General features: G+C 34.6%; 1 protein-coding gene across 5 annotated transcripts in view; it reads left to right on the top strand.

Annotated features, from left to right (window-relative positions):
• The window catches only part of LOC130897138 (protein nervous wreck), a 34,914-nt gene that overhangs the window by 2,509 nt on the left and 16,107 nt on the right, over positions 1–16,298 (top strand). For 2 of the 5 annotated variants that reach the window (XM_057805771.1, XM_057805774.1), the window contains exons 2-9: positions 880–1,132; positions 6,582–6,725; positions 6,799–6,884; positions 8,180–8,324; positions 11,623–11,759; positions 14,505–14,663; positions 14,719–14,850; positions 15,433–15,709. In XM_057805771.1, the coding sequence (XP_057661754.1) occupies positions 880–1,132; positions 6,582–6,725; positions 6,799–6,884; positions 8,180–8,324; positions 11,623–11,759; positions 14,505–14,663; positions 14,719–14,850; positions 15,433–15,709 (1,333 nt within the window). Of the gene's footprint in view, positions 1–879; positions 1,133–6,450; positions 6,470–6,581; positions 6,726–6,798; positions 6,885–8,179; positions 8,325–11,622; positions 11,760–14,504; positions 14,664–14,718; positions 14,851–15,432; positions 15,710–16,298 lie in introns of those variants that run through there. The other 3 variants (XM_057805772.1, XM_057805776.1, XM_057805775.1) reach the window with 2 other exon arrangements.

Here is a 16,298-nt window from a genome sequence, read left to right as displayed (position 1 = left end):
TGTTTTTATTTATTACTCGAAGGATCCAGCAGGCTACCATAAATTCCGGCTTCTAATGCTATGTAGAAAAATCAGTAGACGTACTAAAATGATAATCTACAGAACAGCAATAAGGACAACAGTAATTTATGTAGAAGAAACTATGAATCTAACAAAACTTGATTAAGATAAACTCAATACCTTCGAAAGAAAAATGAATATTTGGCCCAAAAAAGGTAGGTGACGGACAATTCTGAAATTAGAGAAATTTTTATACCAAAACATTCAAGGAACTTTTGTTTAAAAAAAGGAAAATGATTAGAAAGTGGATTGACTCACTACAAGAAAAGAGTTTTTTGATTCAGCGATTACTATTTCGTTTGGGGTGTTATTTTGAAGCTCATCAAGGTGCTTTCCAGCATTAATCATACCTTCCACGATGTGGTGATATGGATTTCCAAATCATAACAGAAGATACTCAACTTGCTATCACGAACGCATACTTCAAATATGGATTCATCATTTTAAATAATGGAGTTTGATTGATTCCGAAATCATAATTTTCGTTATTTGGTCCACTTTGGACTTTTTTCTTCTGAATTTTTATTAGTAAAGCTTTTCTTTTGCGTATGAAATACTAATTCCAACGGAAAGAACCATGTGACAAATTTGTTATGGTGATGGACGTGATTTGAGTCCCCCCGATTACTTTTTGTTTCCATACGTAAATTAATACCTTGGTGAAAGTCGTTTTCTCGTCAAACATCCCTCGTATATTTGGTTAAAAAACACCACCTTTAGTGAGAACTATCGAAAAATTTGAATAGATTTCATAAAAATCTAAGATCAAGGGATATTTCAGAGGATTTATCAACGTTTCTTTCCATATTATCATTTTAGGTGGCGGTTTGGATTTGTGTCGTCCTCGGAAGCGGTGGTGGAGAGTTCGGGCGCCGTCGTTACATCAACCCCCCATACTTCGCCTATCACAAGTCACATAATCGATAGAAGTTTCGCTGGTGCCTTTAGTGGAGTTGATGGCGACGTCGGGAGTTTCAGCTACGACGACGGAAGTTGTAGTGAACGCGTTGTGAATGATTGCCCTTCGAAATTGTGTAACACGGAGCAAACGATGCAGCCGCCACCAAGAAAGGTTGGCCTTATTTATTTCTATTCATTACATTGCTCAGATTAGGAGTTGATAAATTGCTTGTCACATTTGGGTTATGTGCTATAAGCGTTTATAGTGTTTTATATAAGTACCAGCACAAATGCACACCATTCTATGCGAAAGTATGTCAAATAACGGTCACTATTTATAGGTTATAATTTTTATATTAAACTTTCTTTTTCGATTCATTTTTCACATGCTTTTCTCACCCAGTTCCAGGGGCAAAACTTTACCATGCTTTTTTTTAAAAAAAAACTAATATTTAACCTCCTATTTATCATCTAACTTCATGATACTGATTTTAATTTTCATAGTTTTTATTTAAACTACTTACCAATTATGGGAAACTATTTCAATTTATATCTTATCAAATCAATATCAAACTTTTATGGACTTACGATTAATTGAGATGGAAACGTTCAAAATCATGTCAGTAGTCTGTTATTTTTTTCTCACACTTGGTGACGATGTATTTGGAGAATTAAAGTAATAAGTACAGTAAATAACTTTGAATTTTGCAAATTGTTTGTTCAAACTCTCCTTCTCAATTGAGTATCTGGAACTCGCTTAAGTTTTATAACCGCAAGAGGCAGATTTTCAATATTTATCGTTCATTTTTATTTCTTCCTCGCCCCACTGTCAACGAAGTCTCAAATGGAGCCTCAGAAGATCGAATAGAGCCAAAGTCTGTCATCAAATTGTGTTTCGTAATAGATATTGCTTTTGGGCCAATGATGATCGTAAGAGGGTCAAAAGAATTTACTAAATAAGTGATGGTATGTTATAATAGAAAATCATCTTGGTTTTCCAGGGTCGGATTAAGATTTATAAGGCCCGGGGCTAAAATAATGACGGGGCCCCCTTAAGGAATTCGAAAACTCGGAAAAATTCACAAAATAATATCAATACGTTAGATTCGTGGTATCAACACATCAAAAAATACAGAATGATTTCCAAATGATGGGGCCCTCTTCGATCTGAGTCCCGGGGCTATAGCCCCCCAAGCCTATAGCTTAATCCGACCCTGTGGTTTTCATTAAGATGACGTTCGTTTGTATTAGCAGTTTCTTAAATAAATTTAAGAAGAAAGACAAAGAAACGATTAGAATTTTTTATTATTATTTTCGTCTTTTTAATATCAGTCCCATCTATCGCAAATTGGAAAAAATGGATGAAGGTAGACTGAAAACTGAAATAACAATACTCAGATGCTCGAAAGGACATAAGGAGTTCTAGAAAAGAAGAAAATATCCATCATAATACTCTGCGTCCTTAAACGTGTCCATTCACTGAGTTGATTACTACCAATCGGACAATTTTAGTATTTGTCTTCTTCCAATCCGGTTAAGTTAAGATTTGATTTTTAGAATTCTTTTGATTAACATATTCCGTGGTAGACGCATTGGATATTTGTTCGATGTTAGCCGTTTGGATACAGCCGTAGAATTTTTACGGTCCTGTGCAGCTTTGGAAATGAGACAGATTTTTAAAATCTGAATTAACTAGAAATCGTTTGATGAGAAGTATAATACCTAGAATGTCGATGTCCTCTTTTTCTCGTTCATTTTTATATCCTTTATGTTCCTTACTCCACCGTTGAGTAGTCTAAAATGGAGCCACGGAAGAGCGAATTGGGCAGATTAAACACGCGGTGTATATAGAGTATATCTAATAGAGTAAACTGATTAACTTTCCAGATCAATCCAAAAATTTCTAGAAGTTTCTCGAATATTTTAAATCGATTAAAATGAATTGCACTCACTTTGGAACTTTTCAAAGTATTCGGGAAATTTCTAGAACGTTTTCGAACGCTCTTAATCGATCATTATAAAAGTCATTTATTTTGGAATTTTCTAGATTATTCTAGAACTTTTATCGATCTTTTGGGAAATTTATAGAGCGTTCTCGAACATTCTAAATCGATCATAATAAATTGCACTTATTTTGACACTTTCTAGATCGTTTGAAAAATTTCTACAACTTTTTAGAACGTTCTAAATCGATTATAATAGTTTAGAGTTTTCTAAACCATTCCAAAAATTTTGAGATCTATTTAGACGTCCTCATGCGTTGGAAAAGAACAGAAATATATGTTTTCACTTTTTCCTCACCCATAATCACCCATTTCCACACACCGCGACCCAACTCTCTTACTATAACCTGGAGACCAAGGGGTATTTACCAGTTGGTTGGGGCTGGTGGTGATAGAGAAAACCGCGTCTTTACGTATTAAGCATTTTATATATATAATTTTAAATTATTTATTAAAAAATTAGTATTATTACTATAACTGTTACAAGGCATTACTAAAAAATCATGAAATAAACTTTAAGACAACAAACGAAAATGTTTTGTAGAGTCTTTTTACTTGCAAATATACAAAAAAATTAAAACAAACAAGAATGCATATTTCTGATGCTACTTACCACAACATTCTCACAATTTTGACGAAAATATAAAGAACACTGTTAACGTAAACTAGCTTTTACCCGCGGCTTCGTTCGCATCGAATCCTTTAAATAAGTTTCAAAAATCATTATAATAGAAAAGAATGAACTCTGTAGCTATATTAGATCTTTGAATGTAGAAAAATTGCCAAAAACCTACAAAAATCCATAGCTCCACATTGAATGTCCGCGCCTAGCTCCTCTCCAACTCAACCGATTCAAGTGTTGAAAAACTCAAAAGGAAGAAGGTGTTTCAGCGAGTGTTCTTAAACCAAAACCAACTCTGTAGCTATATTAGAACCTGAGATATAGATCTTTGAATGTAGAAAAATTGCCAAAAACCTACAAAAATCCAAAACTCCACATTGAATGTCCGCGCCTAGCTCCTCTCCAACTCAACCGATTCAAGTGTTGAAAAACTCAAAAGGAAGAAGGTGTTTCAGCGAGTGTTCTTAAACCAAAACGAACTCTGTAGCTATATTAGAACCTGAGATATAGATCTTTGAATGTAGAAAAATTGCCAAAAACCTACAAAAATCCAAAACTCCACATTGAATGTCCGCGCCTAGCTCCTCTCCAACTCAACCGATTTAAGTGTTCAAAAACTCAAAAGAAAGAAGGTGCTTCAGCGAGTGTTCTTAAACCAAAACGAACTCTGTAGCTATATTAGAACTTGAGATATAGATCTTTGAATGTAGAAAAATTGTCAAAAACCTACGAAAATCCATAACTCCACATTGAATGTCCGCGCCTAGCTCCTCTCCAACTCAACCGATTCAAGTGTTGGAAAACTCAAAAGAAAGAAGGTGTTTCAGCGAGTGTTCTTAAACCAAAACGAACTCTGTAGCTATATTAGAACTTGAGATATAGATCTTTGAATGTAGAAAAATTGTCAAAAACCTACGAAAATCCATAACTCCACATTGAATGTCCGCGCCTAGCTCCTCTCCAACTCAACCGATTCAAGTGTTGAAAAACTCAAAAGGAAGAAGATGTTTCAGCGAGTGTTCTTAAACCAAAACGAACTTTGTAGCTATATTGGAACCTGAGATATAGATCTTTGAATGTAGAAAAATTGTCAAAAACCTACGAAAATCCATAACTCCACATTGAATGTCCGCGCCTAGCTCCTCTCCAACTCAACCGATTCAAGTGTTGAAAAACTCAAAAGGAAGAAGATGTTTCAGCGAGTGTTCTTAAACCAAAACGAACTCTGTAGCTATATTAGAACTTGAGATATAGATCTTTGAATGTAGAAAAATTGTCAAAAACCTACGAAAATCCATAACTCCACATTGAATGTCCGCGCCTAGCTCCTCTCCAACTCAACCGATTCAAGTGTTGGAAAACTCAAAAGAAAGAAGGTGTTTCAGCGAGTGTTCTTAAACCAAAACGAACTCTGTAGCTATATTAGAACTTGAGATATAGATCTTTGAATGTAGAAAAATTGTCAAAAACCTACGAAAATCCATAACTCCACATTGAATGTCCGCGCCTAGCTCCTCTCCAACTCAACCGATTCAAGTGTTGAAAAACTCAAAAGGAAGAAGGTGTTTCAGCGAGTGTTCTTAAACCAAAACGAACTCTGTAGCTATATTAGAACCTGAGATATAGATCTTTGAATGTAGAAAAATTACCAAAAACCTACAAAAATCCATAACTCCACATTGAATGTCCGCGCTTAGCTCCTCTCCAACTCAACCGATTTAAGTGTTCAAAAACTCAAAAGGAAGAAGGTGCTTCAGCGAGTGTTCTTAAACCAAAACGAACTATGTAGCTATATTAGAACCTGAGATATAGATCTTTGAATGTAGAAAAATTGCCAAAAACCTACAAAAATCCATAGCTTCACATTGAATGTCCGCGCCTAGCTCCTCTCCAACTCAACCGATTTGAGTGTTCAAAAACTCAAAAGAAAGAAAGTGTTTCAGCGAGTGTTCTTAAACCAAAACGAACTCTGTAGCTATATTAGAACCTGAGATATAGATCTTTGAATGTAGAAAAATTACCAAAAACCTACAAAAATCCATAGCTTCACATTGAATGTCCGCGCCTAGCTCCTCTCCAACTCAACCGATTCAAGTGTTCAAAAACTCAAAAGAAAGAAGGTGTTTCAGCGAGTGTTCTTAAACCAAAACCAACTCTGTAGCTATATTAGAACCTGAGATATAGATCTTTGAATGTAGAAAAATTGCCAAAAACCTACAAAAATCCAAAACTCCACATTGAATGTCCGCGCCTAGCTCCTCTCCAACTCAACCGATTTAGATTTTCAAAAACTCAAAAGAAAGAAGGTGTTTCAGCGAGTGTTCTTAAACCAAAACGAAGTCTCTATCTTGAATAGAACCTGAGATATTGAGGATAGAACGTGTGTATGTGAAAAGCTCCCATAAGTAATGTACATGGGGAAATCGCATTTGAGTATAACTTGAGAATGTTGAAAATTAGATGAAATCCGATGGTTGATGGCTGATCTGTGCGTCAATACCTTTCATTAAAAAAAAAAAAAAATTAAGCAAATCGGTTGGGTAGAACGCCTGAACAGACTCGGAATGGAAATCATCAATTTTTTAAATATATAAGATTGAAAAAGGTACAAATCTAATTGAAAATCCCTATCTTAGAAGTAAAATAGGTTAGATAGACATAAGAGTTTCTCGACTCTGTATATTTCGTTCATACATAAACGATTATTGGAAAGTAATCACGATTAATCGAGAATAATAGGAAACTATTTATCAGTTTATCTTCAACTGAAGATGTCCGATAAGATTCATTTATCTGAATTAAAGATTATTTTTCATAAGCTGGTATAATAGAACAGATTTTTTTTTAGTACGATAAACATTTTTCTCTCATGGCGCACCAAATGGTATGTTTAGGATTAGTTCATATCCATAACAGAGGAAAATGCAAAAGTTTGCGTTATAGAACCCATTGCTACCATGTATCTAAAGTTTTAATAAGTATTTATTTTGTTACAGGGCAATTACGCGAAATTTTTGAAGAATCTCCACTCGGAACAAATCAACAAACTGATTTTAAAGAATCAACACGAGTGCGATCTATTGGAAGATATTAGAACATTTATTATAAAAAGATCGGCAATAGAAAAGTCCTATTCGGAAGTAAGAATTTGTTTAATATGACGATTTATAGATATTCGACAATTTAATTGATTGAGAGAAATTTTTCTTTTAGGCACTACTTAAAATATCGTCAGCTTATTTGAATAAAAAGATTCCTAATATTCCTGATATAAAATTAGAGGGGGGAGAGGAAAAATGGTGAGTGTTTATATTTTTTCTTTTATTATTCAGCTTTGGTTTTACAGACTTTGGCGACGATTCATCATCAATTGACATTCTAGTAATTAAATTTTTTTTCAAACTAACCATATTATTCCTTCGTCCTTTTTCCTTTTCATTTCCTCTTTTTTTTGCATTTTCCACATGTCATTGGGATTCATAATTACATAGATAGCTAGCTGTAAGTGCAAAAACTAAAAATGTTCAGGAGGCTAATAAAACTGCGTATTTTATAAACTTAACATTTTATGTTCTATTTTTATTGGAAGCTTAAGACAAAGATGGAATGTTTTAAGTAAAACTTTTGGTTTTTACTTCTGTGAAATAAGATTTAAACCCAATTTCACAACGGGTACTTACCTATGACTTACATGGTTCTTACAGGCTTTTGTCCTCATAGGAAAATGGGGAGTAGTTATGTAAAACTTTGTCTGCTTTTTCCAGCCTCTTTGCGATTTCTCAGATTTGCTGGTTTGTCAACATCTACCAATTACGAAACTAGCGTTCTTTTAGCTTTCAATGTTTTCTAAAACATTGAATGGATTCTCTCCCGCTCATTCTCCGGAATTTCCCGGCACTGAAGAGTTTCCCCGCTAAACTCATTTTGTTGTAGCATGGAAGTTTTAATTGTCGTAATGGTCTTTCAATGCTGTAGTTCCATTTACCACTCTCATCTTTATTTCGCTTGATGCCGAGGTAAGCCTCTCCGATTTCTCGTTTTCTTTTTTGACTCAACCTCATGTTTTCAGTTTCTTTGAAAATTCTCCTCTTCTTGTGTTGATAATCCATTCTCAGTGCACTCAACTTCATTTCCATTCCTTTGTTCTTCATATCTTATCGGCTCACCGTCTCTTTCATTTTGGATAACTTTTTCAGTTGGTTCTCCTCTATTTTGAATTATTTCATTCCCTGAAATTTGATTGATTTCTCCTACCTCTTCAATGTACGAATCGTTACTCCCACTGCCAGGGAAATATTCATCATCGTCTTGACCATCCATCATATCGGAATCGTCCTCAGCAAACTTTACGGTTTCATCACTGGATGGTGCACCCTTGATGGTAAGATGTGAAGAATTTTCACCACTATAGCAGTCAAAAATCATATCTTCGATGTTCCAAATACCTTCAATGGGTAGGTTTATAAAATTGTACTTACAGACTTTTGCAGTGTGGCTGTCGATATATCGTATTCTAGATATACTTTATATTGTATGATAATATATATTTCTACAATCTTAGAATAATATTAAACAAGCTTATCCACTGTTACAGGAATATGTGGAACGTATGGAGAACCGTGTTGGAGGAAAACGAGAAATTAGCGAGAGCTAGACTGGCGGCCGTCGAAATATTCCAGCAACAAATTGCGGACGATGCCAAAATACTCCGGGCGCATAAATTACAAACGGCCAAAAAGGTGGGAATTAAATGTTCGTTATTATACAATGCGTTTATAGGAAAATTTTTAGATTCTTTTAGAAGATGAAAAATTCTCGATGTAAATTTCCATGTTTATAGTCCGGTCCTGCTTGGTTAAAGACTAATTTTAGGTTTAACATATTAAATAATTGGAAAATTTTAAAATGCCTATTTTCTCAGCAATAAATGCCTGTTTTGGGGCAAATACATCAAAAAATTATTGATATGTTGTAAAGGATCAAAATGCTAAATGTGGAGCGTCGCGGAAACCAACTAGAATTGATATACGGGATGAGGCAGTCGCATTTCAGTCGCCATGTGGTCAAAACAACCCGTAGCTATGTAGCTACGTACTCATTTTGAAGTTAATCGCATACATTTGAACTTCTGAGAATGTTGAACGCGTGAGAATTGCTGTAGGAAGAAGCCCGCGAAGGTCGATGCGTCGACAGGTCTGTCCGAAGGGTCTTTTAAGGTCAGATTTCCACCATCACATTTACAACATTCGAACGATTCAGGCATGGAACGATTTTGCTGCCCGAACGGCAATTCTACGAAACGTTTTTGGGCATGGTTGAAGAAAATGAGGAGCTTGTTCGCAACCAATGAATTAGTAACGAGGAATTTGTGAAAAAACAAGGTCTCAGGTCCAAATTCCTCAGAGTATGCTTCATGACGTGATGAGCAATTTCAGAAATCGCCTGCAAGACTGCATTAATAGGGAAGGACCCCATCTGGCCGATGTTATTTCCAAATTTTGATTAATTAAACTTCCTTAAAGCAGGACTGACTGCCGCACCCTGTATTAGATAATAGGAAGAAAAAATAGTCCTATAATGTTTCCAGTTTTACAGGTGGATGAAGCGTCTACAGATTTTCAAAATTGTGAAAAAAACAGTGACATGGAAATACTCGAGCGCGTCATATTTTGATATTTTTCATGCTCCATCTGGCATTTTTGCATAGAATGTAGCACTGCAGTGTGAAAATATATTAAACTACAATCAAGAGGCGTCAAAGGCCACGAGAAAATGGCTTGTATGGTATTCCTGGCCTTTAAGAAAAAATAACTAAATCATTTGAGTTTTTTTTTTGCCCAGAGGTGGGGTGGAAGCTAATGCCTTCCTCACAACGGGCGGGGTTAGTGTGGGACTCTCACCCACTGAACCACCCTCCTCAATCCTCGGGAGTGTCGTACGCCGGGAGGACAACAAATTGTTATTGCATCAGCGTACAACACTTAATCCTTTGGATTTTTGAGCTGTTTCTTAGCTTTACTCCTCTCCACCAGTCCGTCAAGACGGCACAAGAAGAGAGAAAGTTACTGAGCCACTCCACCAACTTCAAGGTCTTACAGTTCCCAGAAGTGGAAATCATTTGAGCTGAACGAAGCTCTTCGTTATATTATAATACGGCGAATCCTAGAATGTAGTTGAATTAAATATTTTTCTATTATTATGTTGATTTTTGTGATAAGTTAATGGTATTTTTGGTCGTAACCATTTACTTCGTATCACAACAAACTGAACCGTGGTACATAGAACAAAAAAAGAATTGTCGAAGTCTCCTCAAAAATATGTTTTTTCTTCACAAACACATTTCTGGTTTTGAGTTTGCTCAAAGGCGTTAAAGATCCAAACTATTCGAAACGATACATTCCTATTTTAATACGTTTTTGTAAAACTTCCTCAATCGCTTATGTATAAGCTTAACCATGAATAATTCGTGATTTCTATTGGCTAGTTTTGCCATGAATTATATAACCGCAATTATAGGTGAATTGGCCTGTAACAAATTACAGTTTTCAGCATTCTATTATTCCCTAATAGAAACTTGTAAAAGGTCGTGCATACTTATAAGTTTCATGGATATTGTTCAATGTTCAATGAGGGGTTATTTTAATTTTAAATAAGTGTGATTGAATTATAGTGCATAGAGATAAATTGTTTCATATGTAGTAATTGTATATTGCATCGATATACGAATTTATTTAAATATATTTACCTTTGATATGAGAAATCAACTACTTTTCTAGTTAACGTGACGTCCACCGACCTTCTTGTCAACCGGTTTCGATGTTATTGCACCTCATCATCATCACAAGCCTCTAAGAATCGGAATTTTGTTTAAAACCACATTAATTTTATCAATTTTAATATTTTTTCTAATTGATTACAGTTTGTTCAAAATTTTAGCGTTTTTATTTATTATTTTGGTTATTTTTAAGTATTGAGCGATATCAGAACAAAGAATTTGTTTTTGCGTTTATTATGTTCAGAGTGCAAATAAATGCAATCTATCGCCAACTAGTTGAGTTCGAGTGAATATTACATCGTGCAGGTCGAACACGAGGAGCCACAGACACAGGACGAGTGAGCAGGGCAACACAAAGCTAAAATCGTTGCCTGAGATATATATCAACAAGTGTAAGATCAACTCATTAGTTTGCAGAACACAGCAAGGTATATAGACACATAAAAAAGTTTGTTTTTCTTTGTAGAACCGAGTAAATCCACAATGGAGTTAATAATGACGTGAAATCGGGAATTGAACAAGATTGTCTCTATAGATAAATCTCGGTTGTGTTTAGACATGCATGATGGTCGAAATGAGATGAGACGAAAGTTATAATATGAATGCCCATCAGTACATTCAATAAATATTGGAACCTTATCCTTTTCCTCGCCTCAGAACTACATACAGCCAAACATATCTTCAACTACTTCCGTCAGGCTCAGATTCATCTACCGAGATTCTCGAATTCATCAATTAAACATATTTGTGACATAACCGGGGTTAATAGATTTGCAGTCCAACTCTGTTGACTCTTCGAGATGGGATAGGATAGAGGTGGTACGGAATGAGATAACAGAGAATATGTTTAGAGATCGCAAACAATTAAGTGCTGCACCACGACTACACGTTGAGTGTGAAGCAGTTTCTAGTTTCCAGAAACATTCCAGTGTCACCATAGCTACTCTATTTGGAAATACCTCGTATTAACTTACAATGAAATTCCAGTGAGCTAAATGTACGTGTTTATTAACCAGATCTTCTAATTGCGAAATCATATTCATACCGAATAATTTGTATGTACGAATACAAATTGTTTTACATAACTTTGGTTAAAAAGACGTGTGCCAATGATATATTTGGGTTTATTACAAAATATAATATAATGAATTGAATTTATTATGTACAGACATTACTTTTTCTTTTTGATGGGCTCCAAACAATATATGCAACTAATGTCAATTTGAGGAAGAAAATGAAAATAAAATTTTTTGATTTTTCAGTGCGTGGATCAATTAGCGCTGGTACAAAAAGAATTACAATTGTGTGTACAGGATGTAGATAAAACGAAAAAATTATATTTCGATGAAGAACATGGGGCTCATGAAGTTAGAGATAAAGCTAGGGACATTGAAGAGAAGTAAGTAAAATATAATAAATTACAAGGAAACTGCCGAAAACAAACAGATTTCATAATACATACTTCTATTGTGAAATCACATACTTGTCTATGTCGCGAAGCCACCCCTGTTTAATAGCAAAATTCTTAAATTGAATGTTTTAGATTGAAGTTCGTAATGAGGGTTTTTTAGATATGGCAACGCTGATGTGAATAAATAAATTTTGACATTTTTAATGGTGTAATGGCGTAACCAATCGACCACCAGAATTTGTTTGCAAAAATGTTCGAAAAAATCAGGAGAACCAATCGCAGAAAGCGAATCATTCTCCCCCGCGACAATGCGAGTTCTTGCACATCAATTCGAAAAAAAAAACGTTATTAAAAAGTCAAAACATCGAATTGATGTATAATCCGCCGTATAGTCCTTGTTTGACACCCAATGATTTCTTCCTATTCCCGCAGATCAAAAATTAATTGCGAGGTCAACATTTTCTTCACCTGAAGAAGCAATTGATGCGATAAAATCACATGATTTGGAAGTACTACCTTAATCGGAATGGAAAAAATATCTACTTTCTGTATTACTAGTGATTCTGCCAATTTCCAATATTGAACAACAATTCGGTAGAAAATCTCCGAACTTTTTCTCTTGCAACTTATTGAAATCTTAACGTTTACTGGAAAGTGGAAGATGAATTTTTAATTTAACAGAGATCTGTAAGTGAGTTTGTTCCATATTTGAAATTATTGAATGAAATCAGTGGAAAAACAATGAGGATTTTTATTTTAGTATTGGTTTTTGGGATTTTTTTCATTTGATTTTTTGGATCTGTGATAAACACTTCACTTCAGAATTGCTTATTTTTATTTCTATAAGAATATTGAAGGAGTGTACAGAATTTGATTGATTTTGATAATTCCAAGAAGAAAATTACCTATCAAAGAGTCTTAAAGGATTCGAGGAAACTGAAAATGTTGCCGAAAGACGAAGAACTGCAGAGTAACAACCGTCGTTATCTGGAATTTGCGGCTCGGAGAAATACCTACGGAATCTTGGGCAGAGGATTTTTTTATTAGAGGATTGGAACACCAACGATCTTTAAAATGAGTCTCGTTAATGAATGAGTCTAATGAATCGGTGACTAACATACTGCCACAATTTCAAACCGCTATAGAGACCATAACAAGCTGCAAAAGATTCATGAAAAATAGAAATTTTAGGTTTTATTCATCTGTAGTTTCTACCCAGGTCGCCAAATCTAAATTCCATTGAATGTGTTTCCGATCAGTTATTGTTTATTATTTAATAAATTAAATTATTGGGTTTCATTACATATTGACACTTTATTTAATTTTCAGTGCTCTAAGATAAGAAAAAAAGATTTTATGATTCGTTTTTGGCATTCAACAGTTGACACAGTTAGGAAACGCTATTAAATTTTTTGTTCGAGCTTTTAAAAGAGAATTTAATCAATATCCGTAATATCAATAACCTTCAAGTTTGAATAGCTGTTTATTTACTAGAAAAATCAAATTATAGTTGTTTCAATGATTCTTGTCGTCTTCTAGAAAATTCAATCCAACAAAATTCGATTTACATGTTGATAGTTAATCTACAATTTCTTTATTGGGTGTTATACTGTCTAATAAATTGTTGAGCTTGATGGAAATGTTCACAACCTGCTAGTTTCTTGAAAGTACAAACCTCCATCTCAAATATATATAAATATTTGCACCTGTGCTGTCGACACACTTTACACTGAAAAAAAAAACGAATCCGAATCAATCTGGATCACTCCGAATCAAATTGAATCTGATACGTCATTTCCATTCTTTCACACCAGCTGAATCAACCTGAATAATTCTTACCTGCAATGTTTAATTCTTCGCCAATTAATAACTCCACGTCCATCTCGTATGGTTGTTGATTCAAGACTGACCGGACGAGGAATCTGACAGGTTGAATCAAGTGCGACCTCGAATCAAACCTGATTGAACCAGATTCTTCCGGTCTGGAGGCGGGAAAAGAGTCCCTTCACATTTAAACGGAGCGATCGAAGCCGAATATTGGTCAATCAGATTCAACTTGATTCGGAGTGATTCTGATTGATTCGGATTCGTTTGGTGTGAAAGGACCCTAATTAGAGTTTAAGTTTATTTCCTAAATGTCCATTATATAATATAAGTTCCGGTTATTTTCTCTGGTATTCATGAATCTGAGTTGTTATAAATATATAAAGGTTGGGATTGTTTTCACTCTGTTCCAATCGATTCAATCATTTTACTTTAACTGACGCCGCTTCCTCAAGAGTATTTGACAGCTGGGGACCTTTAAGGTTACCATTGTCAAGACATACGACACAAACAGTCTGGTATGTCGAATGAAAGTGCCATAATCATGCGAGACAATATAAGACCCATATTGGTAGAGTTATTAGAGAAATTTTAGATGAGATATCATCCATAAAGCCAAGATTGTACACCCAGTGACCATTTTCTGTTCATAAGCTGAAAGAGTACTTAGTCAATACACATTGTTGTGCGAACTCTTTCGAATCCTGGCCCAATGGACTTGGTCCTGATTTCTTTGCTTTGCTTTTTTTGATAATACCTTCTATTTTTGCCATTTCAACAAGGGTTGAATCACAAACTACTACCTCATTTCAACGTTTTTCTTTTGATCTTTCTTGGATGGATACCACGGGTTTGTCTGTATATAGTCATAAATTTATTCACATGTTTCTTTATGTGTTGCATTTTCAGACTCAAAAAGAAAAAAGGTTCATTTTTCCAGTCAATCACCTCATTACAGAAGAATAGCGCTAAGGTATCTTCGAAACGGGATCAGTTGGAAGAAAAGTCAACAGGAGCAAGGAACGATTACCTTTTGTGCCTCGCTGCCGCAAACGCACACCAAAACAGGTTAATATAAATCTAATCAAATATAACAGTAATTATTTATATTTTTTCTTTATAGATATTTCGTAGTTGACCTTCAACTCTGCATGACAACGATGGAGAGCGGAGTTTACGATAAAGTTGCTGAATATTTGTCATTGATGGGTCGAACTGAACTATTGACCTGTTCAGCTATGCAGAATTCGTTCAGGTATTTATAATCCAATACAGTGAATTGAGAAAGTTCCAGTTAGAGTTCACTACATCAACATTGTCTGATTCGCGTCGTTTCAATAACCAAGTTATCGTCCTCAGAAACCGAAGTTTACCTTCGATAAAGTTTTGTCATTTTTATGGCTATTTTTATGTGGTGTATAAAACTGTACATAACAAACATCAAATTTGTATCCTTTACCAATTTCGATTGAAAAAAAAAATGTTAAAATAGTAGCACAACATCGAAGGTTTATGAATTATTGAATATAGAAATAGAGCCAGAGCCAGAATGAAACAGAAAAAAATCTCAAAGTTGTGTAAGTAAAATAAAAACACGAAGTAAAAAATTTGGGTACATAAAAAAACATCCAGGAAGATATTATAGAATCAATATTCTTCAATAAAGCTCAATATTTTGAATAGAAATATCTAGTTTATACAGGGAATATATTATATAAACGACAACAATTAATTGATAGAATTATACTTTTCTGTAGTACAATGTCGTGATTAGACATATTGTTAATGTATCAATTTCATTGTTACTGGAAAAAAAAAAACATTTTTTCCCTTTCAGTACTATCCGTGACCAAGCTAAACAGCTTACTCGCGACTACAATCTCCAATGCTGTTATCTGTATTATCCCGTATTAAAGCAGCATATACACTACGAATTCGATCCGTGTGACAACGATCCTGTGGATCAAATAACCGCCGATCACGATTCGTCAGCGGCGACTTTGAGTAAAGAAGCGCGTCGATGGGCCACTAAAATAGCCAGAGAAAATAATAACGTAAGAGAAAGCGTTAGAAAGTTGCAGTTGTATCACGCCCTTAAAGAATCGGGACAGAAGGTGAGAAAAATAGACAATATTCTATTTGTGTCTTTATTTAGTTATTCTTATGTTTGTTTTTTTGTTCTTACAAGCTTTTGTCTACAAATTGTAACAATTTTTTGACAATACAGCATTTCTCTCTCTCTCTCACCAATGTCTAATAACGCATTTCAAAACGCTTCTAACGAATTGTCAAAATCAGATGATGCTCATTTAAAAATGGCCGTCGGGGGGTAAACAAATGCTTCTACCGTAAATTTTTGTATGGTTTGTGAATTTACTTGTTGGAATTTAGACTTTATTATTTCCATTTCGATTGCGAAATATCTTCTTGAAGAGCTGCTATCTAAAGAAGGACGAAATTTTTGACCGGAAACGTGGTTTTATCGGTTTTTTTTCCGCTAAGCAGCGTTAATGCTTAGTGTAGGTAAGCGGTATCTAAAATCAGAAAAGTAAAATTATTGGAAACTTGTGGAAAATGAGCAGGATTCGTACTAAATCCATTTTTATTGAGGTTAACTTCACTTAACGCTTGAGTTTGTCCTTGTATTTATTTCGAAAATTGCTTGAAAACTTACTTGCAGACTGACTAAAAAACTGCAAAAAT

This window comes from Diorhabda carinulata, chromosome 8 (assembly GCF_026250575.1).
Source record: "Diorhabda carinulata isolate Delta chromosome 8, icDioCari1.1, whole genome shotgun sequence".
Taxonomy (NCBI): Eukaryota; Metazoa; Arthropoda; class Insecta; order Coleoptera; family Chrysomelidae; genus Diorhabda; species Diorhabda carinulata.
The sequence above is the reverse complement of the archived record's forward strand: the minus strand, read 5'-3'. Positions and strand labels throughout refer to the sequence as shown.